General features: G+C 52.7%; 1 protein-coding gene across 1 annotated transcript; it reads left to right on the top strand.

The window, feature by feature from the left end:
* The first annotated feature begins 1,743 nt into the window (after window positions 1–1,743).
* LOC126641251 (uncharacterized) lies at window positions 1,744–9,441 on the top strand. The gene is made up of 2 exons (XM_050317752.1): window positions 1,744–1,860; window positions 2,662–9,441. Exon 2 carries the CDS (start codon window positions 8,193–8,195, stop codon window positions 8,829–8,831), a length of 639 nt encoding a protein of 212 aa, XP_050173709.1. The 5' UTR covers window positions 1,744–1,860; window positions 2,662–8,192; the 3' UTR covers window positions 8,832–9,441.
* Window positions 9,442–22,639: the final 13,198 nt, after the last annotated feature.

Here is a 22,639-nt window from a genome sequence, read left to right as displayed (position 1 = left end):
GGAGCAGTTTGAGATGGTGCACGTGGAGGTGGGAGGGAAGCTCCCAGCCCTCTCTGCCTATGACAGATTTGCTGGTGGTGTTATTCTCCTGCTTTCTGTGAGTTCCAGAGAGCAAGTTCCTTGATTAAAGCACTGTGTGAGTCAAGCCTGAAGCATTAACACCTGACTCAGCAACTTGTTGTGCCAGTCAGGGGGTTCCAGGAGGGGTGATGGTGCTGCAAAGTGCTGAGTCAGAGGTTGGATTTTAGAAAAGCTCTTGGGGAGAGCTGCCTGTTCTCCCCACACATCCTTTAGTTTTTAGATTTTTTTTTTTTACTCAAATCAATCTCTCCCTGAGTTCCAGAATTCCATGGGAGCTTGGGATTTGTAGCTGAAGCTTTGCTGAGAAATTTTGTCTACTTCTGCTAAATCTGAAAGGGGTGGTTTTGGGTTCCATGAGAGTGCAGAGCACACTGAGGATGCTGGATGTGGGTACTGCAGGATGTGTAATACTCCTCCAGACACTGCCAGGGTGTCTAATTCTTAGTATACTGTAAGCAACGAGTGGGAAACGCTTTAATAGCCTTGTGAAAGCCAGGAGAAGGGGCCAACTGGGATTTTTTGTGGGCAGGCAGCCAGTTCATGGGTGTGCATTTCCACTCCTGAGTCCTGTCACTGTATGGGGTCACTGAGAGGCTGCAGCAGATGATGGATCTGACACCAGGACTCTTCACTTTTTACCTGTAAAATGGAGATCGAGATTATTTCACTTGCTCGTGAGCTTGCTTTTGCAAATCTGTGCTCTCTGGAGCAAAGCCTCTTGTTTAGGTGGGTTTTGGTTGGTTTTTTGAGCATATACACTGGGACTGGTGCAGTTGACATCTGCTTTCACTGGCAGCCTCCTAGTCCTCCTTCACATCCACTAAAAACAACCTCACAAAAGAAAAACCCTAATCATGACTCAGTCCAACATAAAAACAATTAATTAAATAGGCATTAAAGTTTCTACCATCCACCTTGCAGACACAAAATTACTATTTTTGGAACCACCACCCAAAAGAAAAGGTCTGTCTCTTGGTTTTAATCTGCGAAGAAAGAAGGGCTTTAGCACCGTAATCTAGAAAAATCTGGTTAATCAATCTGAGCTCAGTTAGAAAGAAGAGGGCAGGAAGCTGCCGGGGGATAAAGAGCTGGGAATGGGAGGGGGGGACAAATTAAGAGGGAGTTTTGAACTGTAATTTCAGAAGGCGAGAGATTACGGCACTGGGCTATTTAGGCAGGCAAACGGAGATGTTTGACTTATTTTTAGCCAGAACAAGAAAGATAATCAGTGGATCCGGAGTTTGGATAGGAAAAATGCAAATGGGAGCAAGCTGTGAGTCAGTGGAGGAGCCTGGCCCTGGAGAAGAGCCTTCCTGGAGTCTTCCCTCCTGGTTTCTGAGAACACCAGCTCCCAGCTGTGCCAGCGCTGCCTTCGGCTTCTCCTCAGCCCTTACGTGTTGTAGTGGGAAACGATTTACTGGTCTCATGTGATCTCCAGCTTAGACAGAAAAAATAAGGGAGGCCCAATGTGTGTGTCCAGGTCAGTAAAACTTCAGCAGGTGACACGGGTTGAACATTCTGTAGCACCTCAGCATCCTTCTCCCTCTGTTAAAAGTGTTGTGCCCCAGCTGTTGGTGCAGCTGGCACAGCCCTGGAGCTCTGCAGTTTGGAGAAGTGCTTTGTCTGAGGATTTCACCCTTTGGGGTTTTGTTTTCCAGTTTCAGGTTCTAAATTCCAGAACATACAAGAGTTTTCTCTGGAGGTGGAGTCTCTTAGAGGACACGTTAGCAGTAAATCTTGGTTTTGAAGCTGTTGGGCAGCTGGGCGCTGTCATGCCAGGTGAGGGCCTCTCTCTGCCTCCAGGGCTGGAGGATTGGGTACCAACCAGGCACAGGAACGTGCAGGAGAGAGCACAGGAATCAGAGAATCATTAAGGTTGAAAAGACCTTTAAGATCTTCAAGTCCAACCTTTCCCTCAGCGCTGCCAAGGCCACCACTAACCATGTCCCCAGGAGCCACATCCACACAGCTTTTTAATCCCTCCAGGGATGGTGACTCAACAAAAAAATACCTTTAAAAAATTAATGAAACCCTAAATAGGCTACAGTGCTTTAATTACAATATGGCACTGACTGCATAATGGGACAGAAATTACTGGATGCAGGGATGAATCAGACTAAGTATTTTTTTACATTTAAACAAGTTTGATCATATCAATTTAAACATAGCCATGTGTTTCTGTGAGACTTCCAGGCTCACTTTTAGTGTCATTAGGAAATCTGGGGTGTTTGGCAGTATCCTTGCAACTATTTTAAGTCTTACCTACCTGGGTTTGTCAAGTTTTAAGTGGTATTTGTTGTGTTGTGCTGCTCTGGAATCTTCTCCTTGAAGGTGACAGAGCTCTCAGCAGAGATCCCTTTGTCCTTGCAAAAGCAAACTCGCTGGATTTAATGGAGTTGTTTGACTGAACAAACCATAAGTGATTTGAATCATGTGTGATCACATCTCCCTCCTACCACAGGAGGAATTCAGAGCCTTGCTTATGACAATGCAAATGGCATTATTTTGGGGTTGGGCTTTTAGTTTTTGGGGTTTTTTTAAGCAGTAATTACAATAAAATAGCTTATTCTTATGTTCTAGGTGTATTTCTTTTCTGTGAGCTTTAAAACCGGTGTGTGTGGCCTGTGAGTCACTGGGCTCTGCTGGTGCCTTGCCCAGCTCTCCAAGCAGTGCCCTGAGAATCCACAGCATCTTCAGGGGCAGAGGATACCACCAAAGCTGCTGTTTTGGTCAGCTTTTCTCCTGGTGAGGAGTTTTTCCCTGTCTCTGGATCATGCCTGGTCCTCAGTGTTGTTTGAGTGCTTCACAGAATCACAGAACACGCCGAGTGGGAAGGGACCCACAAGGATCATCGAGTCCAACCCTCAGTCCTGCTCAGGACCATCCCCAAGAGTCACACCCTGTGCCAAATGCTCCTTGAGCTCTGTCAGCCTTGGTGCTGTGACCTGGACATTTGGTGTGGCCGGAGGTGGGGTTGGAGGGTGATGGAGAGGAGCAGCCAAAGGTGTGAAGGTCTGGACGAGCTCAGTCTGCCCCACCTTGGGAAGAAACATAGCTACCACCAGGTAGATGATGATGATGATGATGATGATGACAATCCTTTTTCATCTGCTCCCATCCACATTTGAACCCATGGAAAGCGTCCTTCTTGTAAGACACGCGAATCTCTCATTTCGAAGTGGTTTGGAAGTTCCTGTGGAAGGTGGGGCTGTGCTGGTGTCCCCTCCTGTGCCAGTGCCCTGGTGGGGCTCTCCACTGCCATGGGCCCAAAATAGCAGGGCCATGTCACCCAGCAACTTGTCACTGTTGCCGAAGTCTTTGTTGGAGAGGATCAAGGTGACACTTGGCTGCTATTTTCGGACCAGCACTTCCTGATGGCTGTTGGCACTGTATTCCCCCGCTTTGATTATTTATTTATTTCCCTTTTGCTGAATCATAGACCTGGAAAATACTTCTTAGGTCACTGAGAATCCAAGACTGTGCCTCCTGATTTATTTTGCTGCCTATTTTCCAGTTTTACGTGGCAAGAGGCAGCTTAAAATGGGCTATGAGATGCCGCCTGTGCTTCCTTAATGACGCCTTCCTGCTGCGTGAGGAGTTTCTTCCCTGCTCTTTATCTTAAAATTAATGGAGCTGCTCAAAACTTAATGCTGGCTTTGCCAGGGTTTATTCCACAGTCTTCCGTGGTTGTTGATGCCATATTCTCCTGCTCTTGTTCTACTGCAGCTCTTCACTGCAGTCAAAGTTTATTATGGGGTATTGTTGTGCAATAAATATTCAGTATTTCCTGTCCCTGTCTTAATCTAATGTGTGGCTCTTGCATGGACTGCACCATCTTTTCTTCATGGACAGGGTGGTCAGGCACTGGCACAAGCTGCCCAGGGAGTGAGGAAATCACCATCACCACAAGTGTTCAAAAAATGTGTGGCTGTGACACTTGGGGACACGGTTTAGTGGTGGCCTTGGCAGTGCTGGGTTAACAGTTGGACTTGATGGTCTCAGGGGCTTTTCCAACCTTAACAATTCTGTGATTCTGTATCAGCCAGATAAAGGCAAAATTATCAATTTCCTCACAGAGCCACAGGAAAAAAAACCTTGTGGGGATGTCTTATTTCTTACAGACTGCTGGGGTTTGTTTCTTACCGTTCCTCTGTGTTATAAGTCAGTGCCTGTGGTCTGTTGGCCTTTTAACCGAGTGAGGGTCACTTGTTCTCCATGTAAGAAGGCTTCAGGGCTGCCATTTGCTGGATTTCTACAACTCAGGCCCCAGTTTTGAGCTGTGTGACCAGAAAATGAGCAATGAGGTGGGCAGGAGTGAGTATTGCTCCTTGGACTCATGCAGGGATAGATGTGGATTGTATAACAGAGGTTGTCTTCGGTTGTCTTTGCCCAAAAGTGTTATTTCTGTAAGACAAGTTGTTTTTTGTTCTTGTTTCCAGCCCCATTACTTTCAAGGTCTGGAGATTTTCTGCATAATTCCTGGCAGTGGTGGGCTCATGTGGTGGAGCCCTAAACAGGGCAAGCAGCACATGGGTGTCTTTGCATCCTGGCCTTGCCTTCTTTGTTTTAGCATTTCCATGTGGTCTCCAAATTATTTCAGCTCTCTATAACATCTATTTTGAAAATCTGTTGTCTCTGGTTACCCACATAATTATGGACCTACCATGAAACACTGGGTGCTGGGGAACGTGGATCTCCTCCCACACCTTGCTTCTCCTGGGATTCCCTACTGCTGCTCAGCATCATATTTGATCCTGGGCCTTCTTGCTTCAAAATCAAAGTAATTGATCTGTTTTAGAAGAATCCTGGCTTCCTCATCTTTTTTTTTCCTCACCATTTCCTCCTGGGAATCTGGGTTTCTTGCCCAAACACCACTTTTCTTTCACCCACCAAAGCCATTCCCCCTCTCCGTTCTTTCTCTTCCTCTTCAGTGGGAGTTTCTGTTCCCAGGTTTTTCTTTCCTTCCTGCATCACTTTGCTGCAATCCTGAGAGCCAGACTCTGGAGCCCCTTCCCCATCCAAGGGCACTGCAGCTGGCTCAGGGCAGCATTCCGGCAGCAGGGAGAGCTCCTGCTGCCCCATCCATCACCCCCATGGGCCCCTGTGAGTGTCTGTGTGTGCAGGGGGTGCCATCCATCTCTGCTCCTGCAAGGTGACTCATCCAGTCCCAGCTGCACTTTCTGCTCCTCCCGTGGGAAGAGGGAGGAGGACACGCCAGTCTCTATTTCTGCTGTGAAAATTACACCCTGATGTGAGAAGGAGTGTGGAGGGAAGGAGAGGAGCACCCAGGCCTGTCAGCCCCACCAAAGGTGAAAGATTCAGTGCTCAAAAATGCGGTCTCACACCAGGCAGCCCATCCTGAAGCCTCTTCCTCTCTCCCTTAGCACATTGGTGAGTTTTACAGAAACCCACTGCAAAATCAGAGAAAGAGTTGCCTGAATTTGGCCTCTTTGAATGGAGAAGGGGAAGTTCATCCACACGTGAGTGTGGGAAGTTTCTTGGTGTTGATCCTGTCCCAGCCTGAGCCCTGTGCAGGGTTGTGCTGGTCCTGCTTTTCCTTTCAAACCTGCAAAGCCAGCAGGGCTCTGTGACCTGTGCTCTGCTCTCTGCAGGTAGTTCCTTTTAAAGGAAAGTTTTAGAGGTCCTTGGTCAGACATGCAGGCATCACTGCTTGGGGAGCACTCTCTGGTGAGCTACAACTCGGTGTATGTCTGGAGGAGTTTGATGGATGCACGTGTCATGCTTTACTCCTGGATGATTTAAACAGTAGCAAATGCAATGGTTGGTCCTGGTGCAGGAGGCACATCGGTGCTGCTGAGTCAAATACTCAAATCCCTCATGGATCAGAACGGAGACATGAAAATGTCATGGTTTTCTAACCAGTTGGAGCTTGTTTTTCTCACCTCCTGCTTTTTCAAGGCCAGTCACTGCTCTTCAGCACCACTTCAAAGCTGGTACAGCTGTCAGCTCACTGACATTGTCGGGTTTCAAGGGAAACCAAGAGTCCTTCCCAACCCCACAGGTGGAGGCTGGAGGTGTGGGGATGCTGGGGGGTAGGACCAGCACAGGGGTGCTGGAGCTGCGTTTAGGGGTGGCACCACATTACTGGTTTCCTGAGAAGCAGTTTGGGAAGTTGCCCATTGCCAGGCTTGTTCTTGGGGTATTTTCTACCAGAGCCCACTCTCAGCAGCAGCTGAACTGTGTTAGCTGAAATTTGCTTCAAGGGTTCAGTTTGGGGTCAATTTAAGCCTGAACAGTTTCAAGTTTAAGAAAGCTTCATGAAACTGAAGATGGAGCTTGTATCAGCCTTCAGGGTGGGTTCTGCCCTCCCTTCTCAGAGGGCATTGACTCATGGAGTTCTGCTGCTCTTCCCCTCTAATGAGCAATCAGGAGAGTAAATAACAAAACTGGGTTTGCAGAGCACTGTGTGCTGCACGTCTGCCTTAGCTGGAGTTATTTTCCCAGTGCTATTTCTGTGCATAGCCAGACCCCTGTGCCCAGGTCCTGGGTGTCTGCAGCTGCCTGCCTCCAGCAGTACCACGGGAGCACAGTTTGGGAATTCATCTGACACCTGATCAACCTCCACTTTTGTTATTTATGGATGTTACTCAAGAAACTGGGAGCAAGGAGAGATGCCAAGGCTCTTGCAAACCCAGACCAGCACTCTTTTGCTGCTCCCAGGTCTCACACAGTTTTCCAAAGCAAGCCTGAAGAGGGGTAAAGTCTCATCCAAACCAGCTCTATTCTTCCCCAGAGTGGCATGGCTTCCCTAGGGATGCTGTAGGCAAGAGCAGTGCCCACAAAAAAAGGGAGGATAATACATCCCATGTCCAGACTAATGCCCAAACCTCCCCTTTCCTGTGCCAGTCCCATTGGCTCCTCTCCATCTCACCTGCCCCAGAGCCTCCTGCTCGCTGCCCAGCTCTGCTTCTCTGACAGTGTGGATTTTTTCCCTTATTTTTGGCTTTCTCTCAGTTGATGCAGGAACAGCTGGGCCCCATCGGCTCGGGGAAGCTCTGACCTGGGAAAGGCTCCAGGTCTCTTACGTTTGCTGCAATAGCTCATTCCTTTCCTCTCTCCTTCAGGAAAACCAATTAAAAAAAAACAAACAGTGCAGGAGAAGCCAGAAGAGATGGGAACTGTTTGTGCCATCTCCAGTCTCAGTGCCTCCCTGATCCACTCGTGGTAAAGGTGGCACAAAAAGGTTTTGCCCGCAGAAATAAGTCTCTGTTGATGGTCAGAGCTGGGCAGGAGGATTTTGTGCTTAACCTCTTCCAGGCTGTTTGTGTCTCCATCCCTTCCTCCTCCTCCTTCTCCCTGCCCAGGAGCCCCGGGTGGCATCTCTGGGCTCTGCCATGTGCTGCAAGTGTGTGATCGACTGCCAGAGCAGTGACAGCCAACATCACCTACCTGTGCTCAACATTGCTGTTTAAAAATATTTGATCCTGATAGTCAGGATTTGGGCACTGCAGGGAAAGGAAACAGTGCCTGGGGGTCCCTGGTGGGTGCAGTGCCAGTTCCCAGAGCCTGGCCCTGTGGCAGGCACTGGCTCTCCTTCCCAGGTGACCTGTCCTTCCTGCAGCTCCCAGCTCCTTCCGATATGCTGCCTTCCTGGCTCTTACCCTGCTGCTGCCCCGCCTGGACAGCAACACCTCAAACCCCAAATCCCCCTGCACCTCGGCTCCAGCCCCTTTCCTTCCAGGTCCCCTGACGGGTCACCCTCAGCCCTCCCCAGAGTCACCTCCGGGTGCCCCACCACGGGCTCCCAGTGAGGGTCCCCAAGCCCTGTGCCAGGGGACAAAGCTGGCATAGGGAGAGAAAGCAACTTGAGATGGCGTTGGTACTGCACACAGAGGAGCCAAAGGGGCTCTGGGGAGTGTCTGGAAGTCCCCACTGACCTGTTCCCTTGGGATTGCACCTGCCATGGCGTGGCAGCAGCGTGGCCCTGGGGTGGTGGACGGCTGGGCCAGCGTCCCTGCCCCAGCGCTGCCTGGCGATGCAGACTGGAAAAACACATCTCAGGAGCGATCCCGGCTGGGCTGCAAGCAGCTGCCTGCTCACAGCCCGAAACAGTTAATAGGCAGCCAGGCCGAGCCGGTCCTCCCACCGGCATGAGATCACCGCTGCCACCGCCAATCCTTGCTCCAGTCCTCCTCCAGTCCTCGCTCAGTCTGGCAGCAAAGGAGCCGGGAGCCAAAGCTGGGAGTGAGAGCAGCAGCAGAAGACCCCGGCCCGTCTGCACCCCGAGCCGCCGGACAAAGCGACCATGTAGGATCCGGAATCTTCCCTCCCTCACCGGCACGGCAGCGGCTCGTGGTGGGACAGCGACTCGCATCCATCCCACGCGCGCGTTGTGCTGCTCCGTCCTGGGTTTTCTCGTCAACATGATGGGCTGCAAGTCCAACTCACTCACTTGCCTGCAGGGAGGAAAACCAGGGCTGCCGCTGGCCACGGCCACCGACTCCACTGCTACACTCAACAAACTGGCCCTGGCCACGGGCGGGACCGAGAAATCCTGGTACCGCTGCATCTTCCCCTTCGGCATCGTCTCCGTGGTCATCGGCGTCGCAGCGACCTGCATCACCTTCACCATCAATGGCCCACAGATGGACATCGCTAAGGTGGTCTCGGTGGCCACCTTGATCTTCGGGGTGGGCCTGCTGGTGGCCGCCTACGTGTGCTGGCGGGCCAAGCGGCAGCGCAAGCGGCAGCGGCAGGAGCCGGTGGCCCTAGAGCAGGGAGCCCTATGACCCGGGCTGGGGGCAGAGGCTCAGCTCCACCCGGAGCCCCCTGCTTATACACCCCCCTCCGCGAGCAGAGGGGTGACAGCACCGGCTTTGTCGCACCCGAGGAGGTCCGGACCGTGCCCGAGGTCAGCTTGCCGTCATTCGCCACCCCGCCGAGCCACCCGCGCCAGCGCCCGGCCATCCCCGCTCCGGCACGGGGTAGGGGCAGCCCGGCCTCGCCTGCCCGGGACCGGCATGGAAAGAGCCCGGAGAGCGGCCAAGGAGGCCGGAGAGTGGCCAAGGAGCGAGTCAGCACACAGGGACCTGCCGCCTGTCCCTGCCGCGCACGGCCCGGCAGCCGCAGCGAGCCCCGGGCGCTGCTCCGTGCCGGGACCCCGAGGCAGCCCCGCCACCCCGCTCGCTGCCGGAGGAGTCCGGCGTCACTTCTGTCCTCTGGTGGTTTTTCGCTGTGGCGCAGGACAGAAGGAGTTTTGAAAGAAACTCACTGGGTGCGGGGAGCACCCGGAGAGCTGCGGGGCAAGGCCGGGCGTGGGGCTGCGGGAGGCAGCGAACAGCGATGGGCTGGCCGGGCACGGAGCCCCTGGGACAGCGTGGGGGACAAGGGCGGGAGCTGAGCGTGGCGGGGGACAGCGGGCCTTGGCACCGGCGGGGGGACGCGGGGAGCAGAGGGGCTCTGGCTGGAGGGGGCAGCGGCTGTTGGGGGTTTGTTGTTGGCGGCGCGGCAAGTAGAGGAGGAACTCGGGCTCTTCCCATCCCCGAGCGGGTGAGCCAGCCCACTGGTGTCCCGGGGAACATGTCCCCTCTGCAGGGATGCCCAGGGCGAAGGGGATCGTGCTGTGAGCTCGCAGCAACATCCCCCGGCTTAGGTGGGAGTCTGAGATGCAATTCTGTCGGGGAGAAGGAGCTGGAGGTGCAGAAAAAAGGAGCAAATACATTTTTGCCTCTTTTTTCTTTTTTTTTTTTTTTTGAAAAGAAGTGCGTGTTCCCATTCTTTGAATTTGCCTTTGATCTCATTACCCTAAAAAAGAAGCGTGAGACGTGCTAGAGGATCCCTCTCCCGATGCCCTGGTGCCCCGACACGGAGGCTGCGGCAGAGCCGCGCTGCTGCCCTGTCCCGGTCCTGCACCCAGAGGGGCCTCCCGAAACCAGCCCCTCTTCGGGCTCCTGTTCGCGGGCAGCGCTGCCAAGAGCTACAGAGCAGCCACGCTCCCGGCCCGCGGCAGCTGGAGGCTTTCCATGCACAGCACAGGCAGCGAATAAGGCCAAAAGCCACGAATAGGGGCACAGGGGGGCAAAGCCGAGCTTGTGCCGAGGGCCGGGGGGCCGCGGGCCCGGGACACAGCCGACTGTGCCAGGCCCCTGCCACCCTCCCTGCCCACCGCTCTGATCCCGACGCTCTGGCTCCATCATTAACTCGTGCTCCGCAGCCCCGGGAGCTGCTGCTCGTCACAGTGTGCATGGCCCGGAGCCACCATTCTCAGGATAGTGGGATATTGGGACACCAGGGCTTGGCGTCCCAGTCCTACAAATCCAGGCTCAAACACCCGCGGAGTTTGGGAGTTTTGGAGACACTTTCAGCCTTAGCTCAGATCAAAGCTTTACTTCCACGAGCAATTAGGAGATGAGACGATGCCACAGAGCCCTGCTCTGGGGCAGGTGATAAGTTTAGCAGGCTCTGAGCCCAGGCTGTTTGTTTTTAGGGTGTTTAAATATCTGTAGTTTTTGGTTTCAGCCTGTCTCAGGGTCAGCAAATCAGGGGTTTCCTGCCAGGGGGGCTCAGCAGTGCATGGGGGATGCTCAGTGACGCACTCATGTATTGAGGGTTTGAAGTGCCAGCTCAATTTTATCATTACTACTTTTTATTACATTCCTCTTGCTGTAATGTTTCAGCAAGCGGTTTTGTGGCTGCCTGCAGACCCCTCTGCTCTCACCTTGCTGATCACGACCAGTAGGGCCAGCAGCCCTGCTCCTGATCCTGCCCAAACTTTTAAAGCGCTCAGCCCTTCTGCCCCCACTCTGAATGTGCAGATGGGCTGTCCAAGGAAAGCCTGGGAGCCAGCCTAAACAGTCTAGTGTCAGACCCCATTGTGTCTCACCCTTCTGGATCTTAAACCCAGTTCTCCAGAGCCAAATCCCCTCCCTCCTGCTCCCAGCAACCTCGGGGCAGCTCTCCCCAGGGCAGTGCCAAGGTGGAGCCCATCCCAGAGACAGCCTGGATGGGTCCAAGTGCCAACCCTGCCCAGACTGAGATTTTCTTTCATTTTTGGTAAAAGCTTTAAGGGGTTTGACTTCTGCAGTGAGAGGCACAGACACACAATCCCTCCTGCTGCCAGAGGGAGGGACAGAGTCCGGGAGGTTCCCCCACAGGGCTGTGGCCGCTGCACACGCTGGTTGAAGGGCAGGTCCTGGGGAAATTCATCTCCTTAAACAGCACCAAGGAGGTTTTTTGACTGCAGGAATAGATGGGTGGCAAAGTTATGCCCAGCTCAGAAAATAAACCGAAAGATGAAAGGCCCCCCGTGGTCAGTCCATACTCACAGAGCACCCGGGGATCCGGAATTTGCCACCCTGCTGGCACCACCCCACGGTGCTCTTTCTCAGGCGGTGTGCAGGGTGGAGCTGGTGGGTCTGTGCTTGCTGGTAGACACCACCACCACTTCACCCTCCTCCTCCTCAAGTGGCATCTGGTGCCACACATGGCAGATGTGTGGGACTGCCTGGCTCCCTTCCCTGTGCAAACTGCAGAGGCTCCAGAGGACATTCTATCCAGGCATCCCACTCGGGTATCCCACCTGGGTATCTCACCCACCCCACCCATCCATCCCACCCACATATCCGTGCTATCTCCCCCACCCAGGCATCCCCCTGCACACCGTGGCATTTTTCCTGGGATGCAGTGCCCAGCAGTCACCCCCCACTCTGGGTGCCCCGGCCCTGGAGCACAGCAGAGCCAAGGGCTGGATCTCCCACCCCAGCACTGTTCTGGGGAAGGTGGCTCTCTCAGATGTTCCCACCCTGGCTGAGGTGTCGGCGCAGGAGCTGTCGGTTCACAGCCAGATCTCCAGGAGCAGGAAAGCACCCTGGAAAGGCAGTGCTGTGGCTGTCTTACCACAATCTGGGGCTAAGAGAAACTCTTCACCCGTCCTAGGGGAACAGAACCAAAAATCAATAAACCTGTTGAGCTCACTCAAACACCAGTTTCCATCTGCTTTGCTTCCCCACCCTCACAGCGCTGGAGCTGCAGCCTGGCCTGGCAGTGCCACCCTGCCCAGCACTGCTGCCTGGAGACCTGCCCCTGCCAGACACCTCTGTGCCTCTGGCAGAAGTTATGCAGGGAGGAAAGATGGCTCAAAGGCTGTGCCAGGGCAGCTGCTTCCCAAAGTCACCTGCGCCTTGCGTTGCACCAACACCCCTCATCAGGCACTGCTCTTCCAGTATAGCAGGAATATTCCCTATCCTACAGACCCTCACCTTGCCTCCAGTGCCTCCCCAAGACTCTCTGCGCACAACAACTCATCCCCATCCATGCATTCAGCTGTTGTGACAGTTCTGTGCCCTGTTTCTGCCAGATCAACCCAAATCCGCTTTCAACCCTGAACAGGCTTCCAGGGAAAAGTGCAGGTTTTGTGGCATCAAAGGGAAGGGTTAAAAATCGTTGCTGCCAGATTGGGAACAGTTACAAAAGGGAAACATAAAAATAAAAATATGCATCCCTAAAATAAGCCTGACATTTGTTTCTTGTCTTGGCTCACACGTGAGTCCCCTCTCACTGCCTGGGTTTGGCCGCAGAGGGTGGAGGTGGAGCTCCCACCAGAGCTCCAGTCTGCCCAGGGTACCCCCTCTCCAGTCCTCATCAGGGCTGTGGGGGCTCCTGTTTCCACTCCCTTCTGAGGAACCTGAAGCCTTGAGCCCTTCAGAGGAGCAGTGACAGAGGGACAGCCAGAGAGGGACCATTTTTCCCGGCTGCTGGAGGATCTAATGGAGCAGCAGAGCCACCACCTCGCCTTGGGGTGACGCCTGAACCCAGAAGGGCAGGTGCCTGCCCTGTGATGGGGATGTTCCCTGCTCTGTCCACTCTGCTCTCCCACTGCTATGGCTGGTGTGGCAGGGAGGGACCTGCCCAGGGGACAGGATTTTGGGCTGGGGTGTGCACCTGAGGTCCCCACATGTGCCATCAGCCAGGGAAGTGCTGTGTCCCCTTTCCCAGAGAGCTGGAGGAAGAGCTGATCCAGCTCCTGTACAGCTGCATGTCTGAGCTGCTCCTGCACCCCCTGAAAAAAGACACATGTTCCACCCTCCTACACAAGCCTGTACACACTTCAAAACACGTTTATTTTTGCTGCCTCTCCAGGTATCAGCTGGGCCTGGAAACTCCCAGCATGACTAGCAAAGCTCCCCCAGCCAGAGGTAGAGGTCCAGGCACTACTGTTGGTCTCCTTATCCCAGCCAGGAGCAGAGAACGTGGCACAGACTGGGACAGCCATCCCGACCAAAAATCACCATTCCCTGCACTTCAAAAACAAGTCCACGTGCTCAGGGAGGTGCAGGGATGGCCAAGTCTGGCTACTTGGCTCCACTCCGAAGCTGCCAACAAAATAATGAGTAACTCTGAGACAGCTGAGCTGAATTCGTGGCTAATCAACTGATTTATTTACTCCTCTTACAGTTATTTTTTGTGCAGGGACACAAATGGAAATTTTAACACTTTTTTTTTTGCCTAGTTGTGGCATGGAAAATTCTGTCTTCCCAGGGCAGGGACGAGGGGTGGAATGCCAGGCACAGAGTGGGCACTGGGAGCAGACTTTTGGGAACATGGAAATGACCACCAGACCGTCTAACTCAGCACTCCCTCCCATGGGGTTGCTCTAATCTTGGTTTAGCAAGCTCCAAAGGGACAATTAGAGAATATTTTCCCAAGTAAATGCAGTTTCTGATGGTCTGTGTGTGCACAGGACTTGCTGTCACAGAAATGTCCTTGCACCAGCCCTGTGGCCGTGCTGCAGGGATGTCCCACCAGCTACAGCTCCTCCTGGGAACTCTGAGCGAGTCTCAAAGCCATCAGTCAAACATGGCCATATCTTCAGCTTGGGGTTCCCCCTCAGAAAATGGAGCTGCAGCACTTGGTGGCTCCAGCAGCCCCAAGGAAGGTCCCCGTGGCTCTGGTGTGGTCGCTGCCACCACTGCAGGAGGGGAGGGGGAGCCTTGGGGGCTGTGGGTGGAGAGAGGGGTGAGGCCACTGCTCACCTCCAAAACAAGATCACCAGGTGTCTCCTTCATTAGAGATTCAGCTCCTCTCACTGCTGGTTGCTTGAGCCCTGGTTTGGGTTTGCATCACCTTCCCACGGGGTTTCTACAGGGATTAAGGTTCAGAAGGATTTTGGAGATCTTGTAGCATAAAAAGCAGCACACAGAGATGGGGGCTCAGCACAGCAGAGATGCTGGTAGTGGTCAAAGGCCAAAGGCTGACAGGCTGAGGGGGAATGGCTTCCCACTGCCAGAGGGCAGGGTTAGATGGGATTTTGGGAAAGAACTGTTGACTGTGAGGGTGGGGAGGCCCTGGCACAGAACCTTCTCAGGCTGCCCAGAGAAGCTGTGGCTGCCCCATCCCTGGAAGTGTCCAAGGCCAGGTTGGATGGGGCTTGGAGCAACCTGGGATAGTGGAAGGCAGGGAGTGGGACTGGATGATCTTTAATCCCCCAACCCAAATCATTTCATGAATCTATGGGCCTGCATCCCTCTGCTCTCCTGCTTCTGGTTCCAGATGCTGTGACTCAAAACTATTCCCAGGTTCTCAAATGCTCCCCCTGAAGTTTCTCAGGCAGTTCTAATCCCTCCCCAGAGCTATGCTGAGGGATGGCAGCTTCTCCCTGTGCCACCACATACAGCCTCAGTTCAGAGACTGCTCCAGGGCTCTGGAAAAGGCCAGCTGTGCTTCCTGCTCAAGGTATCTCCTGCATCAGCCCAGAGATTATTCACTTTGTTTGTCAGAGCACATCTCAAGTGAGTGGCTCCTTGCAAAGCACCGTGGCACCGTGTGCTGTGTTCTACCCACACCCAGGAGCAAACCTCTGGTGACACTGGATGGAAGGTCCCCCAGGTGGGAGTTAGAAATAATGTGGGTTTTACCACAAGGCTGAAAAAACCCTTCATAAACATCTTTGCTGGCTGTAAGGTTTTTGGAGCAGTGCCCAGAGCCTCAGCCTCGATGCAAGACCTGAAAATCCCAGAATCACAGGATGGTTCAGGTTGGATGGGACACCAGAGCTCATCTTGTTCCACCCCTCTGCCATGGGCAGGGACACTTCCACTAGAGATGCTCATGCTGTGAAGGAAAGAGGGAGGTATTTTCTTCCCCAGGCAGAAAAGGAACTGAGGCACAGAAACCCTGTGATTTGGTCCCATTTTTCACATGGAATTTGCCAGAGCTGAGGCTTGAGCTCAGCTCTCTGTGAGTGGAGCAGCTGGTGCCTGTGGAGGCTCAGAGGGGTTGTGTTCAGCAGGACACCACGTGCCTGTCCATCAGGTGTGGATGGCAGTGTGTGCTGAGGGAGGGGATTGTCTCACTCTGCTCTGCCCTGGGGTGGCCTCACCTGCAAGATTGGGGCAGTTTGGGGCACTGAAATACAGGGAATATGAAAGACATGAAGCCAATAGAGAGCAAGGAACACAAAGACAGTGAGGGGAAGCCGTGTGAGGACACTGAGGGCACTTGGTGTGTTCAGCTGGAGAAGAACTGAGGAGAGACCTCACTGCAGTCACAACTGCCTGGGCAGGGGCAGAGGAGGGGCAGGACTGAGCTCTGCTCTGGGGGGACCAGGGACAGCCCCCAGGGAATGGCTGGAGCTGTGTCAGGGCAGGCTCAGGTTGGATCTCAGCAAAAGGTTCTTCCCCCAGAGGGTGGTTGGCACTGAACAGGCTCCCCAGGGCAGTGGGCACAGCCCCAAGGCTGAGGGAGTTGAAGGAGCCTGAGCCAGGACTGCCATCAGCCGGGAAGGGGGGATGGCAGGGGACCTGCCAGGGACACAGTGGCACCATGCCCAGCCAGAGCCCACGGGGGCAAACCCCTCCACCCTTCAGCACTGCCACGCAGCCCCTGCTGCCATCCCACCTGCTGTCCACCCGCCGGGGTGAGGAGCAGATGGGCCGGAGCCGCTGGTGCCACAACCGTGCCAGGACCTGCCAGGGACAGGTGGCTCCTTCCACCGGGCCCTGGTCCTGCTGCCACAGTGGGAGTGCAGGCTTTTAGACAAAGTTTATTAAAGAAGCCCTGCTGCTGAGTCACACGGTGCAGAAAGGACACTTTTGCTTTCCAAAACCCTTCTCCAGAGGAGCCTGGGTGCAGCTGGATCCAATCTCAGCCTTGGATTTTGTCAGCGGTTTAAATTTGAGGAATTAAAGAGGGGTGTTTGAACCCCTTTGTCACTCAGGTTTTAGTGATGACAAACTGAGAACATTTATACAAAATAAATCATTTATTATTAGAAATTATCAGATGAACAAACAGATGAAAGATCTTAGAATTATTTACTGCACAGTATGAAAGTTAAAACTAGTAGTGGTTTAGCATAGGATAGAATAGTGCAATGTCTTAAAGTACTTATATCAAAGCTAGCAAAAAGAAATAATTATTAGTTAGAGGTTTGCTGTTACCCAGACCAAGGCTCGTGGGGAGATCTCTTTTGCTCAACCTCGAGGAGTGACCTTGAGGGGCATCCCCACCCGAGGGAGGAATCTCCACTCATACACCCCAAGAAGGGTTGTTGGAGGGACTGCCTGCATGAAAGGGGACTGGACCTCCATGGTATAGAGTGACTGACTGACAGCCACTGACCCCAGTGGCTGCCTCTCCAGCAGGGTGTTGATTGGGGGTTGAAGCCAGACTGGTTTCAGCAGCTCCTGGTGCCCCTCTCTGCCCACCACTTAAACATTTGCAAATAGGCCACTGTCCTGGTCACATTCCAGGGGAGGATGTCCTGACAGATGGAGGGATCATTTTGAAGCCATCCTCAGCAGCAGGCTCAGGGCTGGGAAGGGAGCAGTGGGATGCACAGCCCCCAGGAGAGGCATGGGCTCCCTGTCCCTCTTTTGGTTGGGATAGGGTTAATTTTCTTCCCAGAAGCTGGTCCAGGGCTGTGCTTGGGATTCAGGATGAGAACAGTGTTGGTGACACACTGATGGTCCGGTTGTTGCTGGGAGGTGCTCACTCTAAGTCAAGGATTTTCCATTTCCCATGCTCTGCCAGTGAGGAGGTGACAAGAACTGGGAGGGATGATGACCAGGACAGCTGATCCAAACTGGCCAGAGGGATATTCCAGACCATGGAACGTCATGCCCAGTATAGAAACTGGGGAGGTTGCCAGGAGGCTGCTAAGGGACAGTGGGTGGTGAGAGACTGTATTGGGCACCACTTCTCTGCCTTTAATTATCATTATTGTTATATTCTATGTTTTTATTATTATTAAACTGTTCTTATCTGAGCCCACAGTTTATCTTTTCTTTCCAGTTCTTTTCCCCACCAGGGAGGCTGGGAAGTGAGTTAGGAGCTGCCTGGTCCTTTGTTTTCAGTTGGGATTAAGCCACCACACTCCTACGTGGAGCATTATAAAACACCCTATTTTCATTCCAAGAATGAGACCCATGGGCTCCATCACCTCTAACAAACTCTCTCATGGCTTTTATGCCCATGTTCCCTATTTTTTTCCATTTTGGGGCTGTGTATCAGTGACCCACCTTGCCCTGGCAGCCCTTTGAGACCAGGGAGAAGCTGCTCACGGCTGCTCATGCCAAAAATTAGCATTTAAAGCCCATCTAACAAACACATACAAGCTGTGCTACACCAAGGGAGACAGGAAAGCACAGTGCTTTGGACACCCAGGATGCAGCTAAACCACCCATAGGATGCCCACTTCCAACATTAAGACACAATTCTGTTGGTTTTTTGATCGAAATGAAAATTTGTTGGTGCCCAGTGGGCAGTGCTGAAGAGCAGGAAGAGCTTGTACTCAGTGGAAGGGAAAAATACTCCAATATTGGACTGAGATGCAGCAGGACCAGAAACCTGGGTGTTCCCCACTGCCTTCTGCTCCTTGGGATCAGGGAACAAGGGATAGAACCAGAGGAAACAGCCCCAAGCTGCACCAGGAAAGGTTAAGATTGGATATTGGGAAACATTTGTTCCCCAAAAGGGTGGTCAGGCTGTCCAGGACAACTTTGGAGTCACCATCCCTGGAGGGGTTTAAGAGCCATGTGGATGTGGCACTTGGGGACAAGGGTTAATGGTGGCCTTGGCAGTGCTGGGGGAATGGTTGGACTAAATCTTGGAGGGCTTTCCCAACCTAAATGACTCCATAACTCATGACAACCCCACACCACTCTTGCTCTGTGCCTCCCCTGGCAAGATGCAAACCCCATTTTTCCTGAATCCCTGCACATGGAATATGTGGAGATGGCAGAAAATGACAGAAGGTCCTCACTCCCTCTCACTGCCCCTGTGAACAGCAGGCATAAACCAGCAGGATGTCATGAAGTGTGTAAAAGAGGCTGCAAATCCCGTGGCATTATCAAGGTAAAATGCCAGAGGCTGGTTACGGCATCAGGGGGTTCTGCCAGACTAAAATCGGGTTCCATTAGAGGTGCAGGGGCCACCCTGTCTCTCCCTCCTGTTGTGCCTTGTCAGGCTATTCCTGCACTCCCAACTCTGAATATGGAGTGAAATCTCACTTTCATATTTAAAATACAAAGTACATTCAGACTGGAGAAGAGCAGAGTGAGGGGAAACTCATCAGGGCCTGTGGTTTCATCGTGAGGGGCAGCTCCCATCTCTGCTCTCTGTGAGCAGGGACAGCCCCCAGGGAATGGCTGGAGCTGTGTCAGGGCAGGCTCAGGGTGGATCTCAGGGAAAGGTTCTTCCCCCAGAGGGTGGTTGGCACTGAACAGGCTCCCCAGGGCAGTGGGCACAGCCCCAAGGCTGCCAGAGCTCCAGGAGGGTTTGGACAATGCTCTGAGGGACAGGGTGGGGTTGTTGGAGTGTCCTGGGCAGGGCCAGGAGTTGGACTGGATGATCCTTGAGGATCCCTTCCAACTCAGCATATTCAGTGATTCTACAATACACTGGGTCAAGAATGCGACCCATCTCCACTAAGTCATCGCAGAGGATCAAGCACGCTCTGAATTTGTTAAAAATCCAAGCAAACCAGAGCTATTTAATGGTGGCCAACTTGGAAACAGTTAAAATGGAGGATTATGTGGGCAATGAGGGTGCTTTGGGGAACTCTGCAGCACCTGTCAGCCAGGAATAGGTTTGCATCCCTCTGGAAAAGGTGTCACACAGTAGGACTGTGAAGGAAGCAGTGAAACCCTCCTGGAGAGCAGGAGGAGAGAGAACAGTGAAAGCTGTTTTAGCAGGAGGCAGCACAGCAGAGGGTGGAAAACACAGGCTGTTTGCAGGCTTTGGAGAGGAGGTAATAACCAGGGAGTCAGGAAAAATAATAATAGGTGGAATAAAGAGGTGACAATAAGGTTTTGTCGAAACTGAAGTGGCATTTGCTCACAGTGCCAGGGCTGGAGAGCTCTCACCACAGCCCTCACTGGGTGCCTGAGTAAGATCAAGGCAGTGACACTTTTTTAAAGGCACTTTACAAGTACTTCTTTAAAAGCACTCTTTGGATTGTAGTTTGGAGTTTTCCAAGTCTCCATCTTCCAACATTCCACTTAAAAACTCAAAAACATGATGCCTGTGAGTTTGTCCTTCTCTACTGAGGTGTCACAGAGCCTTTTGGAGGCATCTCCCAGCGGGTGCTGTTCCAGCCACATGTGGGTGATGCCCCACAGTCCTGCACTGGCCCTGAGCATCCCTGTGTCCTCACTGCTCCCCAAACCCAGCTCCCTCTGAGCAAAACCACTCAGCTTTTTGCACTAGAGATGGGCACAGAGCTGGGAAGGGGCTGGAGCAGCAGGAGAGGCTCCAGGGTGGGCTCAGCCTGGAGAAAAGGAGGCTCAGGGGGAACCTTCTGGCTCTGCAACTCCCTGACAGGAGGGGGGACCAGAGGAAATGTCCTCAAGCTGTGCCAGGAAAGGCTCAGGTTGGATATTGGGAAAATTTCCTCATGGACAAGGGGAGAGGTGGAGTCCCCATCACTGGAGGGATTTAAATGCCATGTGCCAACCTGGGCACATGGTTTAGTCCTGTCAGTGCTGGGGGAATGGTTGGACTGTGATCTTGGAAGTCCTTTCCAACCTTAATGATTCCATGATTCTGTGGCGTTTTCAGGACTTTATAATTTCCTTCTTCTGCTCACAGCAAAATCTCGGGTTTATTCAGAGTCCCTTGTCCTGAGGATGTTTTCCTGAAGAGCTGCCAGGCAGAAATCCCACAGGGATTTGATTTCCCACAGGGCACTCACCAATTGAAATGTTTTCCCTGGGTTTTTATCACACTGGATTGTTACAATGACTCTTCCCAAGGCAGCCAGCAGCCACTTATGAGGGAAAAAAGCACAAGACACACCAGCACCCAGCAAAACTCATCTCACCTGAGCAGTGGCTCCAGTTCGTGCCCTGTAGTTTTACTCTTGATTAGCTTCTGTTTGCAATATCTGCTTTTGTTGGGCTTGAAAAGTGCCCAGTAAAGGCTGAATTTGTGGCACACTGTCTCATGGCAGTGCCCCAGCCTGGTGAAACATTCCTGTGGGATTTATTTTAAGCCTGTGTTCGAGACCATATGCTGGGATGTTCTGCCAGAGCTAAGAATGGATCTGAAGTGATGAGTTTTACACGTTCTTGAGTGAATCCCTGAACTGAGCCTGAAGTGAGTTTAGTTGACAGTTCCTCCAAGGATCGATGCTCAGATCCTGCTGGGATAAAGGGGAAAACAAATCCTGCAAAGTCTGTTCTTCCCCACTCCAAGTGTTGACTTTAAGCACGTCGTGGTTTTGCTCAAGGCTACCAAATCTTTACATTGAAATCTTCAGTTTGACTAAAAACTTTGAGGTGCATTAGGTGAGCAAACACAAATAATTGGAAATCCCACAGGAACAGCACATCCCAGCCCTGCTGGCCATGTGTCCCTCCCCTCCCAGAGGGCTGGGCTGGCTGGTGGCACTGGTCAGTGCAGTCCCACGGGGATGTGGCAGCCACAGAGGAGAGCAGAGAATGAGGCACCCTGGGGCGGGGGGGTAAAGCTAAGAGGACCCAACTTCCATTTCTAAATCCTAAATCAACATTACTGCATTTCTATGTCTTTTGGGATTTGATAGTTCATAGAATCATAGAATCATTGAGGGGTTTGGGTTGGAAGGGACTTTAAAGCTCATCTCATTCCACCCCCTGCCATGGTCAGGGACTCCTTCCACTATCCCATGGTGCTCCAAGCCCAGTCCAGCCTCATGGCAGAGGGTTGGAACTGGAGATGATCTTTTAGGTCCCTTCAAGTCAACCTATTGGGGGATTCTGTAATTCTGAGTCTATGATGGGTGGTGTGTTTTCAGGAAGAATCTCTTGCAATCCCCTCACAGTTGCCTTTCTTGTGACCTAAGATATATTAAAGCTGTTAAATATAAGCACTTAATTTTTGGATGAGATCATCTCGGGGTAGGACGGGATGGTGAGGAGGAGTCATGAGCCTCACCATGGTGATTAAATCCCACTGTGCCTGCAGTGCATCACTGCAGGGCTGCTTGGGGCAGGACTGGCTTATGCTGTCCCTTGATCTCCTGGGGTGATGGTGAGCAGGAGTGGGAGGCACAGTCCCGTGGGGCTGCGCTGCCCAGGAGATGTGCAATGCCCATGGCAATATGACAGATGGGACCCGAGGGTGCCAGGAGAGGTGGCAGGTCCCCCTTCAGCAGCTCTTTAATGCTCCATGTGCATCTCTGCCCTCTGCTCAGGCTCTGAGCCACAGCACGCCCCGGGTGCCCCAGGTACCAGCTTTGCTCTCTGTCAGAGCACAGAGCCCCTCCAGGTGCAGTGTTTAGGCAGTGCCACAGCTCTGCAGCCCCTCCAGCTCAGTCTGTGTCTGCACAGGCATGTCTATCCCTGGAGAGTGTTCCCAGTTTTCCCAGCCAGCACAGAGAAGTTCTCAAGTTAAACCGGCCATGAGATGCCAGCACCAAGCATGGGAGCTACAGCCCAGGCTCTGAGGGGATCTGATGGGGGTTCTGATACTTCAGGAGGCATTTGAAGGTTTAGTCCACACAATAAAGCTCAGATCTGGAGGCACACTCAGGTTTATTCCTGTGCCACTTGCTCTCCTGCGTCTCCTCATCAGCCCGAGGGCTTTGGAGGCATTTTGCACTCTGAATAGAATCAGAAAGTTTGCAGCTGGCTGTTGGCAGCAGGAGTCCTGCAGCACCTGCACACCTCCCACTGTAAAGGTCAGCCTTGTTTTGGGGGTTTCTGCTGAATATCTGCAGTACCACGTGGAGGGAATGGAGCGAGCGTGGCCGGGTGTCAGGAGAGTGCTTTCATCACTTTCCCATTTCACGCCTTCCAACCTCATTGATGTGCCTTCTGCTCCTTCATTAGGAAAACAATCCTCTTCACAACACTCTGTTGCCTCTAACTTTGTTGACTCCCTTTTATTTTCAGCCCTTTAGAGCAGCTGGAATGTGCCTTCAGTGGCAGAATATACAGAAGCTGAGTGTTTTTTTGGTAAAAGCATTTTAGAACTGACCAGTGACAAACTCTGGGTGCTGGGGCATTACAGATTTCAATCCAAACTGTTTAGTCCAAACATCATGGTGCCAATACAGGGAATGGGAATTTCACATTTACTGCAAGAATAGGCAAAAGTTAGTAATCTTCTGCACAGAAAG

Source organism: Myiozetetes cayanensis, unplaced genomic scaffold (assembly GCF_022539395.1).
Source record: "Myiozetetes cayanensis isolate MyiCay16 unplaced genomic scaffold, myiCay2020 scf20-37, whole genome shotgun sequence".
Lineage (NCBI taxonomy): Eukaryota > Metazoa > Chordata > Aves > Passeriformes > Tyrannidae > Myiozetetes > Myiozetetes cayanensis.
The sequence above is the reverse complement of the archived record's forward strand: the minus strand, read 5'-3'. Positions and strand labels throughout refer to the sequence as shown.